The sequence below is a fragment of the Cajanus cajan genome, chromosome 11, assembly GCF_000230855.2.
Source record: "Cajanus cajan strain Asha chromosome 11, NIPB_CcT2T_4, whole genome shotgun sequence".
In the NCBI taxonomy this organism is placed as follows: domain Eukaryota; kingdom Viridiplantae; phylum Streptophyta; class Magnoliopsida; order Fabales; family Fabaceae; genus Cajanus; species Cajanus cajan.
The window spans coordinates 4,878,374-4,895,122 of record NC_138527.1 but is presented as its reverse complement, the minus strand read 5'-3'; the positions used below and the strand labels follow the sequence as shown (position 1 = coordinate 4,895,122).

The 16,749-nt window shown below is 39.3% G+C and overlaps 1 protein-coding gene across 1 annotated transcript; it reads left to right on the top strand.

The window, feature by feature from the left end:
• The first annotated feature begins 1,750 nt into the window (after window positions 1-1,750).
• On the top strand, window positions 1,751-11,077 carry LOC109806970 (uncharacterized). Its single transcript, XM_020369501.3, is given in 2 exon segments — window positions 1,751-5,328; window positions 5,331-11,077. Coding segments are annotated over 2 exon segments (4,470 nt in total). The 5' UTR covers window positions 1,751-4,526; the 3' UTR covers window positions 8,999-11,077.
• Window positions 11,078-16,749: the final 5,672 nt, after the last annotated feature.

Sequence of the window (16,749 nt, the reverse complement as noted above, 5' to 3'; positions counted from 1 at the left end):
AGTGATGTGCCGACCTTCTGACTTGTAATGTCTTCCGGTGGAAAATTGTTGAGTAGCCTCTCCAGGTGAGTGCATACCTCGGCGCTTCTGACATCCTCGGTAGCTGAGTTTACCCTCTCCAGGGTCAACTTCACTCGACACCCGAGCCGGAAGTTGAACACCGACGTGCCTCTGGCGACGCTGGTGATTGAGTACCGTCTCTCCAGACCTAGCCTCACTCGACGCCCGAGCCGGAAGCTAGACACCAATGTGTTAACATCACACTGATGATTAAGTATTGCCTCTCCAGGCCCAACCTCACTCGCCGCCCGAGCCGGAAGTTGGACACCAACGCACCTCTGATGACGCTGATGGTTGAGTACCGTCTCTCCAGACCTAGCCTCACTCGACGCCCGAGCCGGAAGCTAGACACCAGTGTGTTAACATCACCCTGATGATTGAGTACCCCGCCTCTCCAGGCTCTGCCGCTTAACATTTGGCAGTTGAGTTTGCCCTCTCCAGGGTCTGCGTCTTAACATCGGCAGGTGAGTTTACCCTCTCCAGGGTCTTGAGATGATTTTTGTCTCCACAGTCCACTATGCTGCTTCGACAGTTTTTTCTGATTTTGTGCCGCTGAGGGCTGGATAACGCAGGGATCCGTCTAGGGGATGTGCAGTCATTCATAGGTTCCTGTGCCCCAACTTGCATTGCATTGTTGGTACCCATGGGGAATTTCTGAATCCTTGGGGTGTGGACACAGATGCTCTCTCTTTGAGTTGAGCGATGCCTTATGTTTGGCTGACGTCCTTTGACGTTGGTGGAGTATCCCGGTTGTCCTTATTCGGGTATCTCTTTTTTGATTTTCTGGTTTTGTTGCCTCTGTGTAGGCTGTTATCCGCTGGGGGATTCTGCTGTGATGATTTTGATTGGCCTCTTCTGTTAGGCGGATCATCTTGACGTTCAATGATCGGCTGAATGCCGAATTCCGCTTGGGGAATGATTATTTGATCTTTTTTGGATTTTCTCTTTTTGAAGGGGTGCCTCTGAGTAGGCGAATTATCTTGATGTTCGGTGTTTGGCTGGATGCCGAATTCCACCTGGGGAATATTTATTGATATTTTTTATTTTTCTCCTTTTGTAGGGGTGCCTCTTGAGTAGGCGACTGGGGATTTGGGGATCTTATGTATCCCAGAGTATTATTTAGGAAGCCTCTACAGGCTTAGTCTCACTCAACGCTTGAGTCGGAGAGTTATCTTCCACTGAAGAAGTTTTAAAGTCCTTTGACTTGAATATACTGCTTGGATGATCATACTTCCATTGGAGATTTTGACGATCTTGCTTGATAGCTCTTGCTGGGGATTTTGAATCCAAGAGCATGAGTTGAGGTTCCCTCTGGGGAGTATTATTTCTGCGAGCCTCTCCAGGCTCAATTATTCTATTTTCTGAGGAGTATTGTTTCGGCAAGCCTCTCCAGGCTCAGTTATTCTGTACAAACTGATGAGTATTGTTTCGGCAAGCCTCTCCAGGCTTGGTTATTCTGTGCAATCTTTTTGTTGGATTTTCTATATCCTTGCCTTTTTGTCATTTTTTGGCTTTTTCTGTATTTTTTGCCTTTTTTGTCATTTTTTGGCTTTTCTGTTGATTTGCGGCTTTTTCTGTTGACCGCTGCCATACACAATCAATTTTTTCTATTTTCTATTTTATGCAATTGCCTCATGACGAGGTCTTTGAAAATTTCTTTATGGCCAATACGGCCGCATCCATTTCAGTACGCCCGTATTGAGTTGGAAATTTGTTCATAACCCCAATTTTAGTACGGGTGTACTGAACATGGTACGGGCGCATTGTTTTTTCTGAAGTTTATATTTTTTTGTTTTTTCAATAAACAGAGAATAAGTGATCTTCCAGTACACCTATCATCTGTATGCATGTATGCAGTATATGATGCACCTAATTCTATTTGATTCTTTTTTCAAAAGAATTAACCGATGCGTTTTTTCTGTTTGGATTTTTGTCATTCCTCTAGACGGGCTGTGTGATAAATCATGATTTGATATGTATCTTTTCCTTTAATTTAGCTATTTTACATTCCATCCATGGCTAATTATAGGATTTAGATAGATATGTGTGTTGTTGGGCCTAATTGGATAGTTGGGAATTATTATTCTAAATTTTGCTGTTTTTGGGCTGATGAACATGTCTCGGTTTTCAGGCCATAACTTGGGCTGTGGTGATCCAAATGGAGCAAACTTGGTGGCCCTGGAAAGCTGAGACAAAGACCTAAAACTTTGCAGAAGGCGCCGTTGGCAACTTCGATCATCTAGAAGGCCAAATGCGGTGATCAATAATCGGTGCGGAAAAGAATATGGAATCCAACTCATCCCACCAACAACACCAAATCATCCCACCACCTACACAACTCATCCCATTTCGTTTTGTCTACACTTTTTCCCATTATTTTACAGTTTTTATGTGTTGTATGAAGGCTATAAATAGGCCTTCATTTCTCCATTGCAAGATGTCCCAAACACCTTCAAATAAGTTACTCTTGGGTGTTCTTCTACCTCCCTTTCTTCTTCTTCTTCTCAATTTCTTCTTAGTCTTTCTTGTTACTTAATGTTATAATGTCTTTTAATTTTATGGATAGCTAAGTTTCTAATTCAGCTTGTGGTAATAAGTTCTAATGGATTTTGAGGTTTGAAGAAAATTTTGTGTATCCTCAACTCTTAATAATTGAATTTATCTTTATCTTTCTATCTTGTTTATGCTTATATAATTGAATTTGAATTGATCACTTAAATTCATTACATAAGACGTTCTCATTAACTCCTTGAACTAAGACCTATGTGATGCTTACTTACATTGGACTTAAGAAGGAATGCAAGACCAAGAATTATGTGACGCTTGTTTACATTAATTTTGAGAAAGACAAAGGAATATTCATGGACTTAATTGATTGACTCATTAATTGTTTGTCGATTCAAGGACTTAGAGTTTAACTAGGGATTAAATGTGAATGAATAATTCTAACCTTGTTTACTCGAATCATGTTTGCTTAAACATTTGAAGAATCTCCTAAATTAATTGACGCTTGATTGGTTAACTTTGGGACAAGCAAGAATTGATTAATTAAGTTCTCCAATGGATGGCTTGTTGGATTCTTGGACTTAGAGACCAAATAGGGATTAAAATTGGACGCTTGATCCTAACCTAATGGACTCAAATAATGTTCGCTTGAACTTTGGAAAGAATCTATTTAAGTTTTGTTGGTGCTTAACTAATTGAACTTAAATGCAAGAATTTAATTATTAGTTGAGATTGAGATTTTGAACCAAGGATAAATCCAAAGAACGAAAATCCACAAGTTGAAGTTTTTATCATCTAAGTTTATTATTCAACTTCTTGTTCTAAAAATTATATCAAACTCCAAACCCCCCCCCCCCCCTTTTTTTCCAAAATTTTGTTAATACTGCTAATATAATAAAAAGAATTTCCTTTGATCCTCGAGAGACGACTTTGGGGCACTACTGTGCTACAAGTTTAAACTCATTTTACATTTGTGTTTGATAGAGGCTTCGACAACCTCTCGTCAAATTGGCGCCGTTGCCGGGGATTAAAGGTGTCATTTTGTTATATTAGATATCTTTCATTTTATTTTATTTTCATTTTCTCTTTGTATTTTTGTATAGTGTATGACAAGATCTTCTACTAGTCCTTTACTTGATTTGGATCCTCAAATTGAAAGAACACTAAGGATAACTAGAAGAAGACTTTTTAGAAATACTTCTAATAATCAAAACAATAACATGGCTGATAATAGGACACTAAAACAATTGGCTGCACCTGATGTTTCAAATCCACCTTTATGCATTCAATTTTCTGCTGATGAGGATGACTGTGAACTAAAATCAAGTTTAGTTCATTTGTTACCCAAATTTCATGGACTTTCAGGTGAAGATCCCCACAAGCACTTGAAAGAGTTTCATGTTGTATGTTCAACCATGAAACCCGCTGGTAGCAATGAAGAAAGCATAAAGTTGAAAGCATTCCAGTTTTCACTAGTTGATGCAGCCAAGGAGTGGTTGTATTATCTCCCTCCTAAAAGAGTCACATGGGATGAAATGAAGAGACTGTTTCTAGAAAAATACTTTCCTGCTTCTAGAACTGCAGCCATAAGAAAGAGCATATGTGGCATCAAGCAAATGAATGATGAAACACTACATGACTATTGGGAGAGATTCAAGAGGCTATGTGCAAGTTGTCCACAACATCAAATCAGTGAGCAACTTCTAATTCAATACTTTTATGAAGGTCTCCTACCAATGGATAGAAGCATGATCGATGCTGCTAGTGGTGGTGCTCTAATGGATAAAACTCCTGCTGCTGCCAAAGACTTGATTGCAAATATGGCAGCCAACACACAACAATTTGGTGCAACAAGAGGAACTAGTTCAAGGTCAGTAAATGAGGTACAATTATCTAGTACTGAACATCAAAGACTAGAGAATAGATTAGATGAATTGACCTCTTTGGTGTGAGGATTGGCCATGATGAAACAAGCGCCTGCTAAACTCTGTGGCATTTGTGCTTGTCCCTCTCATCCAACTGATGCATGCCCTCAGCTACAAGAAGATAATCCTGAAGAAGTAGCTGCTGTAAATAACTTCCCAAATTCCTCACAACCAAGAAATGACCAAGCCAGAAATAACTTCAATCCCAGATACAATGATCATCCTGGTTTCAGATGGAGCAACAACAACACATCACAACAACAACCATTTCCAAATAGGCAACCTTTCCAACAAGCTCCAAGGCAGTCAATGCAACAACCACAACAACAACAAAATAACCCTTCCTTGGAGGACCTTGTCAAACAAATGGCTATGCAAAACTTGCAATTCCAACAAAGAACTGATGCTAGCATTCAAAACTTGGAAAAGCAAGTAGGACAAATGGCATCTTCCATAAGCCAACTTCAAGCACAAGGATCAAGTAAGTTGCCTTCTCAAACTATTCCTAATCCTACAGGAAATGTTAGTGCCATCACACTTAGATCTGGAAAGACTGTGGAAGTTAAAAATGATGTGAAACCTGCCACTGCATCTGAGAAATCTGAAAACAAGGAGAAGCAATCTTTCCAGTCAAAGGATGAAGAGCCAAGCATTCCACTACCCTTTCCACAAAGAGTTTTACAAACTAGGAAAGCTGAAGCTGAAAAAGATAAAGAATTGCTTGAGACTTTCAGAAAGGTAGAAGTAAACATTCCTCTGCTAGATGCAATCAAACAAATCCCTAGATATGCCAAATTCTTGAAGGAAATGTGCACCCATAAAAGAAGGCTGAAAGGGAATAAAAAATAAGTCTGGGAGAGAATGTTTCTGCTATCATTCAACCAATGCCTCAGAAATGCAAGGATCCAGGTACGTTCACTATCCCTTGTACAATAGGTAATTGCATATTTGAAAATGCCATGTTAGACTTAGGTGCATCTATCAATGTCATGCCTATGTCTATCTTTAAATCTTTGGGGCTTGGTCCTTTAATTCCAACTGGTGTGGTGATTCAACTTGCAAATAGAAGTAGTACTTACCCTTCAGGATTAATTGAAGATGTCTTAGTTAGAGTAGGAGAACTAATTTTTCCTGCTGACTTTTATATCCTAGAGATGGAGGGTGAAACTACAACTAAGGTACCAATCATTTTAGGTAGACCTTTTCTTAAAACTGCAAAAACAAAAATAGATGTGCATTCTGGAACTCTTTCCTTAGAGTTTGGTGATAATATAGTCAAGTTCAACATTCTAGATGCCATGAAACACCCTAGGGAAGAACACTCTGTATTTCACATTGATTTGTTGGATGACTTGGTTGATTGTTATGCACATGACCATTTATGCATTGAATTTCCTGACATACATGATCTTGATGATACCATAAATTGTCATTCATGCATAAACAATAAATCAGAATGTGCTGCTTGTACTGAAATAGAAGAATTTTTAAGCACTAACAATTTTGCTGAGGAATATAAAAAAGAAAAATATGCAGAAATTTTAGCTGCAGAATTGATAACAACAAACAGAATGTTGCCCTCCATTGTGCAACCACCAGCATTAGAGCTAAAACCGCTTCCTGATCATTTGAAGTATGCTTACCTTGAAGAAGGTTCTAAACTTCCGGTCATTGTTGCAAAAGACTTAGATGCTGAACAAGAAAGGATGTTGTTACAAGTTTTGAAGGACAACAAAAAGGCAATAGGGTGGACACTTGCAGATCTCCCTGGAATCAGTCCTTCTACCTGTATGCATCGGATTCTCCTTGAAGAAGATGCTAAACCAGTAAGGCAACCTCAAAGGAGACTTAATCCTCAAATTTTGGAAGTAGTAAAGAAAGAGATATCTAAGTTGCTCCAAGCAGGTATCATATATCCTATCTCTGATAGCAAATGGGTAAGTCCTGTTCAAGTTGTTCCAAAAAAATCTGGAGTGACTGTAGTAGCAAACAAAGACAATGAACTAATTCCAACGAGAGTGCAAAATAGTTGGAGAGTTTGCATTGACTATAGAAAATTGAACCAAGCCACAAGAAAAGATCACTTTCCGTTGCCATTCATTGATCAAATGCTTGAACGATTGGTTGGGAAATCCCATTACTGCTTCTTGGATGGATACTCAGGATACTTCCAAATCCACATAGCACCTGAAGACCAACATAAGACCACATTCACTTGTCCTTTTGGAACTTTTGCATACAGAAGGATGCCATTCGGCCTATGCAATGCTCCTGGTACTTTTCAGAGATGTATGGTAAGTATTTTCTCTGAATTTCTAGAAGATTGTATGGAAGTTTTTATGGATGATTTCACTGTCTATGGGTCTTGTTTTAAAACATGTCTAGATAATTTATCCAAGGTGCTACACAAATGCATTGACTCTAATCTTGTCTTGAATTTTGAAAAATGTCATTTCATGGTAAAACAAGGCATAGTTCTAGGTCATGTCATTTCTGAAAGAGGTATTGAGGTAGATCCTGCTAAAGTAGAAGTTATTTCTAGTTTATCTTACCCCGCATGCGTGCGGGAAGCGCGTTCCTTTCTTGGTCATGCAGGATTTTATAGGCGCTTTATCAAAGACTTCAGCAAGATAGCATTGCCACTGTCTCGCTTGCTACAAAAGGATGTTGAATTCAATTTTGACCAAAAGTGCAAGGAGGCATTCCATACACTGAAGAAAGATTTGACAAGCACGCCTATAATACAACCACCATACTGGACACTCCCTTTTGAACTGATGTGTGATGCATCCAACTATGCTCTGGGAGCAGTTTTGGCCCAAAGAATGGGCAAGGCACCTCATGTCATATATTATGCTTCTAGAACTTTGGATGCTGCACAAGCCAATTACACTACCACAGAAAAGGAACTTTTGGCTATTGTTTTTGAATTAGACAAATTTCGATCTTATTTGCTAGGTTCCAAGGTGATAGTGTTCTCTGATCATGCTGCTTTGAAGTTCCTACTAAAAAAACCAGATTCAAAACCTAGGTTACTACGGTGGATGCTTTTACTCCAAGAATTTGATTTGGAAATAAGGGATAAAAGTGGAGCTGAAAACTTGGTTGCTGATCACTTGAGCAGAATTGAACAACCACTTGATCCGATACCCATACATGATACTTTTCCTGATGAGCAATTGTTGAAAGTTCAGACAATCATTCCATGGTTCTCCGATTTGGTAAACTTTCTTGTTGCTAATGTTCTGCCTAAAAAAGCATCTAAATCTTACATTGCTAAATTAAAGAGTGATGCAAAATATTTTGTATGGGATGATCCTTATCTTTGGAAATATGGTAGTGACCAAATAATTAGGAGATGCATACCTGATCATGAAATTCACTCTATTCTTAGCTTTTGTCATAATCATGCATGTGGTGGTCATTTTGGTCCCCAACGAACAGCTAGGAAACTTTTGGAATCAGGATTTTATTGGCCTACTATTTTCCATGATGCATATCAATTTTGTAAAACTTGTGAACAATGTCAAAGGACTGGTAATATAACTCGAAGGAATGAGATGCCCCAACAACCTATGTTATTTTGTGAAATTTTTTATGTTTGGGGTATAGACTTCATGGGTCCATTTCCCACATCCTTTGGTTTTGTTTACATTTTACTTGCTGTTGATTATGTATCCAAGTGGGTGGAAGCTAAAGCCACTCGAACTGATGATTCAAAAGTTGTTGTGGATTTTGTTAGGTCTAACATTTTCTGCAGATTTGGCATTCCAAGAGCCATCATCAGTGATCAAGGGACGCATTTTTGCAACCGCAATTTGGAAAGCCTCTTGAGAAAATATGGTGTTGTACATAAAACTGCTACACCGTATCATCCTCAATCAAATGGACAAGCTGAGGTGTCAAATCGAGAGATAAAACAAATTTTGGAGAAAACAGTCCAACCAAACAGAAAGGATTGGAGCAAGAGACTTGAAGATGCTCTGTGGGCTTATAGAACTGCATACAAAACACCAATTGGGATGTCACCTTTTCGATTGGTCTTTGGTAAAGCATGTCACCTTCCAGTGGAAATTGAGCATAAGTCATATTGGGCAGTAAAACAATGCAACTTAGCTTATGACAAAGCTGGCATGGAAAGAAAGTTGCAATTACAAGAACTTGAAGAGATTCGCTTAGAGGCTTATGAGAACTCAAAAATGTACAAAGAGAAGACCAAAATTATCCATGACAAAATGATATCAAGAAAGGAATTCTCTGTTGGACAAAAAGTTCTTCTTTACAATTCTCGCCTCAAGCTGATGCCCGGAAAGCTTCATTCCAGATGGATAGGACCTTTTGTAGTTACTGATGTGTTCCCTCATGGAGCAGTAGAGATCAAGAGTGAAATATCACAAAATAAATTTAAGGTCAATGGCCACAGACTAAAATTTTTTCATACAAGTGAAGGATACCAAGAGCAAACTGTTGAGGAACTCAGCTTGCATGATCCATTCCAACCTCCATAAATGAGGGAGTTTCTTTATCCTCTCCTTTTATTTCACTTGTCATAATTTACATTGCATAACATTGAGGACAATGTGAGATTTAAGTGTGGGGGGGATTATTCGTTATATGTTTTTGTTATTTTGGGTTTTATGTTTGGTTGTTATGTAAAGTTTTGCATGTTTCTCTTTGATTTCTGGGTTTTGATAGTTTTTAGGCACTTGCTTCACTCTAAGATATGAGTTACTTGATGTTACATGGATTGAAATCCCTGTCTTTCTATGCTTGTAAAGTTGATTATGAGGTTTGAGAGGTTGAATTGAAGGTGACAGATATACCCTGTGTGAGGAATTAAGCCATTCTCTATTCTTTCTTGTGTGATATGCCTCTTGATTACTTGCACAGTTGCCTTGTCTTGACTCTATTTGATACTTCTTGATTCACATGCATGTATGGATATGATTAAGGCATTTTTGTTCCTATAAGCCTCTAGCCAAATAAGCCTACCTTGAATTAACTCCTTTGATAACCCCTGCTAAGCCTATTTACCCTTCTTTGTTTGAAGCTCATTACAAGCCTTAAGTGAAAAACCAAGATCACCTTAACCTTAGGGAATTTTGGAGCTTTGGAATAGTTTTGGGAATAAATTCTTGAATAAGTAAGGGATGTATCATTGGTTATTAAATTTTGGCTAGTTAATTCTTCCTGTTGTATATGTCTTAGTGTTTCATGATGTGTGAAAAAAAAAAAAAAAAAAAACAAAACAAAACAAAACAAAACAAAAAAAAAAAATTGTTTGAGGAAAAGGAAAATAATTGGTGTTGGAGGTGTATTAGCAATTTTTGGGTTTGCTCTTATGCTTATTTCATACTTATTCCCCATTGCTCCTATAGTTCCTCTGGTTTATAGCTACTTATCCTAAATTTTATCCCACCTTGTCCTTATTACAACCCTGAAAAGACCTTATGATCCTTTTGTGCATGTTTATTGGGCATTGATTTTAGAGGCTTGCCAAATCTATCTGTTGCTTGTTTTTCATGAGTGCTTTGAGAGTATACAGTTGCCTGGACATTTGAGAGATACAGTAATATAGTGCATCTTGTGAGGTTCTATTGCTTTTGATTCACCTCTTGAGCTGATTAATTATCTTGCCATGCCTTGAAATGCTTGGATAATTTCCATAAGTGTCTAGTTTCTCTGACTCTTTTTGTGTTGGATATTGTCTACTCCTTTTCTTTTCCCAGGATTCATTGAGGATTGCGTAAATCTGTTTGTTTTCTTGTGTGTATTGATGTCTATATTTCTTTCTATCTTTGGAATTGTTCTCTACTTTGCTTTCATGATTTTGCCCAGGAGTGCAAAAAGCTAAGTGTGGGGGTATTTGATAAATCATGATTTGATATGTATCTTTTCCTTTAATTTAGCTATTTTACATTCCATCCATGGCTAATTATAGGATTTAGATAGATATGTGTGTTGTTGGGCCTAATTGGATAGTTGGGAATTATTATTCTAAATTTTGCTGTTTTTGGGCTGATGAACATGTCTCGTTTTTCAGGCCATAACTTGGGCTGTGGTGATCCAAATGGAGCAAACTTGGTGGCCCTGGAAAGCTGAGACAAAGACCTAAAACTTTGCAGAAGGCGCCGTTGGCAACTTCGATCATCTAGAAGGCCAAATTCGGTGATCAATAATCGGTGCGGAAAAGAATATGGAATCCAACTCATCCCACCAACAACACCAAATCATCCCACCACCTACACAACTCATCCCATTTCGTTTTGTCTACACTTTTTCCCATTATTTTACAGTTTTTATGTGTTGTATGAAGGCTATAAATAGGCCTTCATTTCTCCATTGCAAGATGTCCCAAACACCTTCAAATAAGTTACTCTTGGGTGTTCTTCTACCTCCCTTTCTTCTTCTTCTTCTCAATTTCTTCTTAGTCTTTCTTGTTACTTAATGTTATAATGTCTTTTAATTTTATGGATAGCTAAGTTTCTAATTCAGCTTGTGGTAATAAGTTCTAATGGATTTTGAGGTTTGAAGAAAATTTTGTGTATCCTCAACTCTTAATAATTGAATTTATCTTTATCTTTCTATCTTGTTTATGCTTATATAATTGAATTTGAATTGATCACTTAAATTCATTACATAAGACGTTCTCATTAACTCCTTGAACTAAGACCTATGTGATGCTTACTTACATTGGACTTAAGAAGGAATGCAAGACCAAGAATTATGTGACGCTTGTTTACATTAATTTTGAGAAAGACAAAGGAATATTCATGGACTTAATTGATTGACTCATTAATTGTTTGCCGATTCAAGGACTTAGAGTTTAACTAGGGATTAAATGTGAATGAATAATTCTAACCTTGTTAACTCGAATCATGTTTGCTTAAACATTTGAAGAATCTCCTAAATTAATTGACGCTTGATTGGTTAACTTTGGGACAAGCAAGAATTGATTAATTAAGTTCTCCAATGGATGGCTTGTTGGATTCTTGGACTTAGAGACCAAATAGGGATTAAAATTGGACGCTTGATCCTAACCTAATGGACTCAAATAATGTTCGCTTGAACTTTGGAAAGAATCTATTTAAGTTTTGTTGGTGCTTAACTAATTGAACTTAAATGCAAGAATTTAATTATTAGTTGAGATTGAGATTTTGAACCAAGGATAAATCCAAAGAACGAAAATCCACAAGTTGAAGTTTTTATCATCTAAGTTTATTATTCAACTTCTTGTTCTAAAAATTATATCAAACTCCAAACCCCCCCCCTTTTTTTCCAAAATTTTGTTAATACTGCTAATATAATAAAAATAATTTCCTTTCATCCTCGAGAGACGACTTTGGGGCACTACTGTGCTACAAGTTTAAACTCATTTTACATTTGTGTTTGATAGAGGCTTCGACAACCTCTCGTCACTGTGCGCTGCCGATTTCTGTTACCAAGGAATGATGCGTATTTGATTTTGGTGTCATCAACCAAATGATTCTTCCCTTTTTTAGAAGATGTGTCAACCCTCCTATTGACCACTATATCTCCATGTTTCCACTAGATTATTCAAAAATCGTTGGGACAAGAGAGAAAAGAAGGAAAGGATATATTTTCAAAAGTTTGTGTTTTAGAGGGGATTATTTTATTTTTGAAAAATGGTTTTTGTAAGAATGGCTGGCCATGGTAGGCTTATTGTGTTTAGGCTTGTTCGATTAAACACTTATGAGGTTAAGCACATCTTTGTTATTAATGATTGTGCTTTGACAACTTGGATAGCATTTCTTGAGCCCCTTGTTAAATTCAATTGATGGTACCATCATGGATTTATTTTGTTTTTTTCTTTTTTTGACGGCCCTAACTTTTGCCTAAAACACCCCTTTGTGATGTCTTAGCGGGCTTTTGTCTTTGTAACCCTAATTTTTGCCTAGGTCACCCTTTTCGTGGGATTCCTAGCGGGTTTTTGTCTTCATTTTGTAACCCTAACTTTTGCCTAGGTCACCCTTTTATGGGATTCCTAGCGGGTCTTTTGCTCTTATTTTTGCGCAGTCCCCTTTTTGGGTTTCCTGCCGAGCTTATTATCTTTAGGATTTCTTTATCCATGATGGCACTTATTGAGGCCAAGAAAAGGTGCTCTAAGCTATCATGCACATTTCCACATAAAAATGATGCGTGTTTATTGATTATTAAGACGATTTTAACCTCATTTATGCTTATTCAAACAGGGTTAAAATAATGTGGTCTAGAATTTTATTGCGAGCAAGAAAAGAAGCAATAAGAAATGATGAAGAATGATTTTATTATAATCGTAGCGGAAACATGTGCCCTATCGAGGCTCGGGGGTCGGGCTGTCCCCGAGGAGTAATCTTTAATAGTCATCAGGTCTATACATCCCTATCGGAAGGAGAAGAGTACTTGATGACGACGACCGGCCTTGATGCTTGTGAACCGGCCTTTCTAAAGATCTGGCTTAAAGAACGTCGAGAAGGATCTTGATTCCTCTTCGTTCTTTGATCTTTAACAGGGTTGTATCCTAACCCTTGTTTCCCCGGATTATCCTTGATGATGGGTAGCTCGGGAATTCCTTGGGAATCCTTGCCAAGTCCTTGTCCAGGCAAGTATCCGTGCTTCGTGAGCATGTAGGCTACCTTCTTCGTTTCTCGGGGAAATGTTTCAACATTGGCAATTTCCAATGCTTGGAAGGCGGTTTCTAAAGCTTCCTCTGCTGCATCCATGTAAGGTATAGCAGCTGGTTTGCTGATGAGTATGTCATCTTCAGCTTGTACAGTCACCAGTTTGTCACCCACTATGAACTTGACTTTCTGGTGGAGCGTAGAGGGTACAGCTTTTGCATCATGAATCCAAGGTCGGCCAAGGAGACAGCTGTATGCCGGAGTAATGTCCATCACTTGGAATTCGACATTAAAGATAGTGGGTCCAATTTGGATTGGAAGATTGATCTCTCCAACCACTCCTCTTTTAGAACCGTCGAAGGCTCGAACGATCATGTTGCTCGGGCACATTTGGACTCCCTTGATTGCCACTTGATCGAGAGTTCTTTTAGGCATCACATTCAAGGAAGATCCATTATCCACCAAGACTTTTGCGATGTGATATTCCTTGCACTTTACAGAGATGTGCAAGGGCTTGTTGTGATTTGGTCCCTCGGCGGGGATCTCTTCATCGGTGAAAGTGAGGTGATCATTAGCCATGATGTGACTAACAATCCCCTCAAACTTGTCTTGGGAGATAGTGTGCGACACATATGCCGCGTTCAAGACTTTCAACAGAGCTTGCCGATGCGGTTCGGAGCTTAGGATCAACGACAACAACGTAATCTTTGCTGGCGTCCTATGAAGTTGATCCACGATGGAGTACTCGCTCTGTCGGATATACTTTAACAGCTCATCAGTCTCCTCCTCGGATTCTTTTTCCTCGGTTTTCTTTTCTTCTTTTTCTTTATTCTTGGGGGTTTTATCATGAAGATCTTTGGGAGTGTAGATCCTGCCACTCCTAGTCATGCCCCCAAGTCCAGCGATGTTAGAGATATCGCTGTCGGCAGAAGAATGGATGTCGTATATCCATGGCACAGCCTTATTTGATTCGTAGGGAAAAGGCCTTGGAGCGATGATCCTTAACGGCGTTGGACCTTCCCCTTTGTTTGTCTTGATTACCAACAACGGAGTTGACGTGTGCTCGCTTGGCGCGGTTGTTGGTTTGCATTTAATTACCAATGGCGTGCGATCCATTCTGAACATACGCATCGATTAATTCTTTCTTTTTTTTAATGTTTATTAATAAATTACTTGGAGAGATGTATGCGAATGAATGACTATGAAATGCAAGGGCAATTGAGAGATTTCATAAATCAAAGCTCGATTTTATTGATCATAGAAAGTGTACAACTTATCATACAATGCTTTGAAGCAATCTTTTACAATATGAGAAAAGCCGATAAAAACCCACAGGCGGGTTCATATGTCTTTGCCATTCATTTTCGGCTTCCTCCACATGGCGGCCCATTGCTTCAATCTGAGTATGGACCGCTTGGCTCATATTATTACTTATTTTCTGAGCATCTTTCGCTTTTTGTATATGATAGTTGATCATGGCCTGCAGCTCATTAAGCTCATCTTCGGCCCGATCCTTCTCCTCTTGGAGTTTGGCCATTTGTGCCAACCCTTCCCTTTCCTTTTTGCAGAAGTCGGAAAGGTTTGCGGCTTGTCGTTGAACAACTTCCCGCCATTGTTGCGCATCGGATCGAGTCAAAAGCAGATCGTCTTGCATATCCTTGATCAACTGTACCTGCCTTGAATACTCGGCCTCAAGGTGTGCTATCTTCATGTTGACTTCTAGGAGTTGACTACTCGGTTCAATCTTTGGCATTTTGGATGCCCGAGTAGCCTCCTCATTGAGGTTAGCACACTCATCCTTGAGCCGCTCTATCTCGTGGTCTTTCTTCTTGCATTGCCTTTGTAGACCATCGATGACGAAACTGGATTCTTCATTTTTCTCTTCAAGAACTCTCATTTGAGCTCCCATAATTTCCAGCTTCTTGGTCAAGACGTCGACTTGTTCTTGCATTAACCTCCTTGTGGTTGCGGTTGCGCAAGAGGTGGATGGTTGAGACACCCCCCTCTCGCTCCTCCATATCTCGTAATCGGTGGAGGCGGATACCCGAGGCTTTCCAAGCTCTCGATCTCCCTCATAGATTGGTTTCTCCCACGCTCTGATGACAGCGTGCATATCCCTCTGATGCTCGGAATCAAAGGAGAAACACAACCCTCCAAGCTCCTCTTTAGTAGGAACAATCTGAGTCCTCATAAGTTGTCTCATAACCAATCTAGGTGAGTAGGCTATGCAGCCTCTGAGGCCCATCAATGGTATGCTTGGATAACTACCGCATCTTGTCAATACATTGTTCGGACGGAACCAAGGGCAAACCCACGTGAAGTGCTCAATACTCCACTGTTCCATCTCCTCCTTCCATTCGGAAGCATATCGGCGGCATACGGGGATCTTTGAAAAACTCCTTAATGGATCGGGCAAGGCCCCCATGTGACTAGAGGCATAGAAGTGTGTGATGCCCCACACATACAACAAGGAGGTGCAGCATCGGATAGTTTTCCCTTGCTTCTGCTGAGATAGGTTGACAGAAAACAAGGTATCGGCAAGAATGGCAGGCACAGGACTCTTCATATGTACGTCCCAAGCGAAGAAGGCGTCCATAGCAGCATGGTCCACTGTGTTAGCGTGAAAGGGAAATAAGATCGTCCCAAACACGGCTAACGCTAGAGTCTTGTTGAAAGCTAACCAATCTCCCTCATCAGCCAAGGAAGAAAGATGGTCTTCAATCATAGCAAGCTTCCAACCCCTGATACTGCCGTTCCCCACTAAAGCAGATAATCCTGATGGCAGTTTGACTTGAGTTGCGACCCTCTCTACGGCCACATGATTTCCATGGAAGATATAGACCCCTGCTGATTTGGGCCATCGTAGCATGAGCTCATACTCCTCGAGAGTAGGAACTAAGTCAAACTGGGGGAACTCGAAACAATGCAGATCGAGACTCCAAAAATGGACCAAGGCTTTCAGAAAAGCTGGATCCACACAAATCTTCATCAAATCGAGAACTCGTCCATAAGATTTTTCAAATTCCAAACGAGCCTCTCGTGGCATCAAGGAACAGAGGTGATCCAACCTCTCAGCACGGTACAATAAGAAGTTCACTTTCTTCAATTGCCCTTGTATTCCCCTAGATCCCTCCATAATCTACAATAAAATGCATGATATGAGATGGTGATGTTGAATATGCATGCATAGTGTTTAACTAAGCATTATCATGTTTTCTGGATATTCCTAAAATGATGCATGATATTGCTTGGTTTGGATAAATAACCTTTTTTTTTTTTTTTGGGTATTTTGTTTTTTTTTTTTGTATTTTTTTGGGTGAAAAGGGAAACTACCTATATGAATGTGATGAAGGTAGATGTTAACACCATGCAAAGGAAGATTCTTATTCCTATTTATTTATTATTATTTTTTTTTAAAAAGGAATGTTGTATGTTTAAAGAATGCAATGTATGCTCATACAATGTCACATAAACAATGCACACACAATTCACTCATCCACGAACAGTCACGAGCGAATCACGAGGTAGGGGTATCCTGCAGAAAAGTGCATATTCAAGGTGGTTCTAACTGTTCTCACCGGTCTGAGGCCCCCAAGGTGCCCCCATTATAGGGACCCAATTCCTCTCGTCGTAAGTCG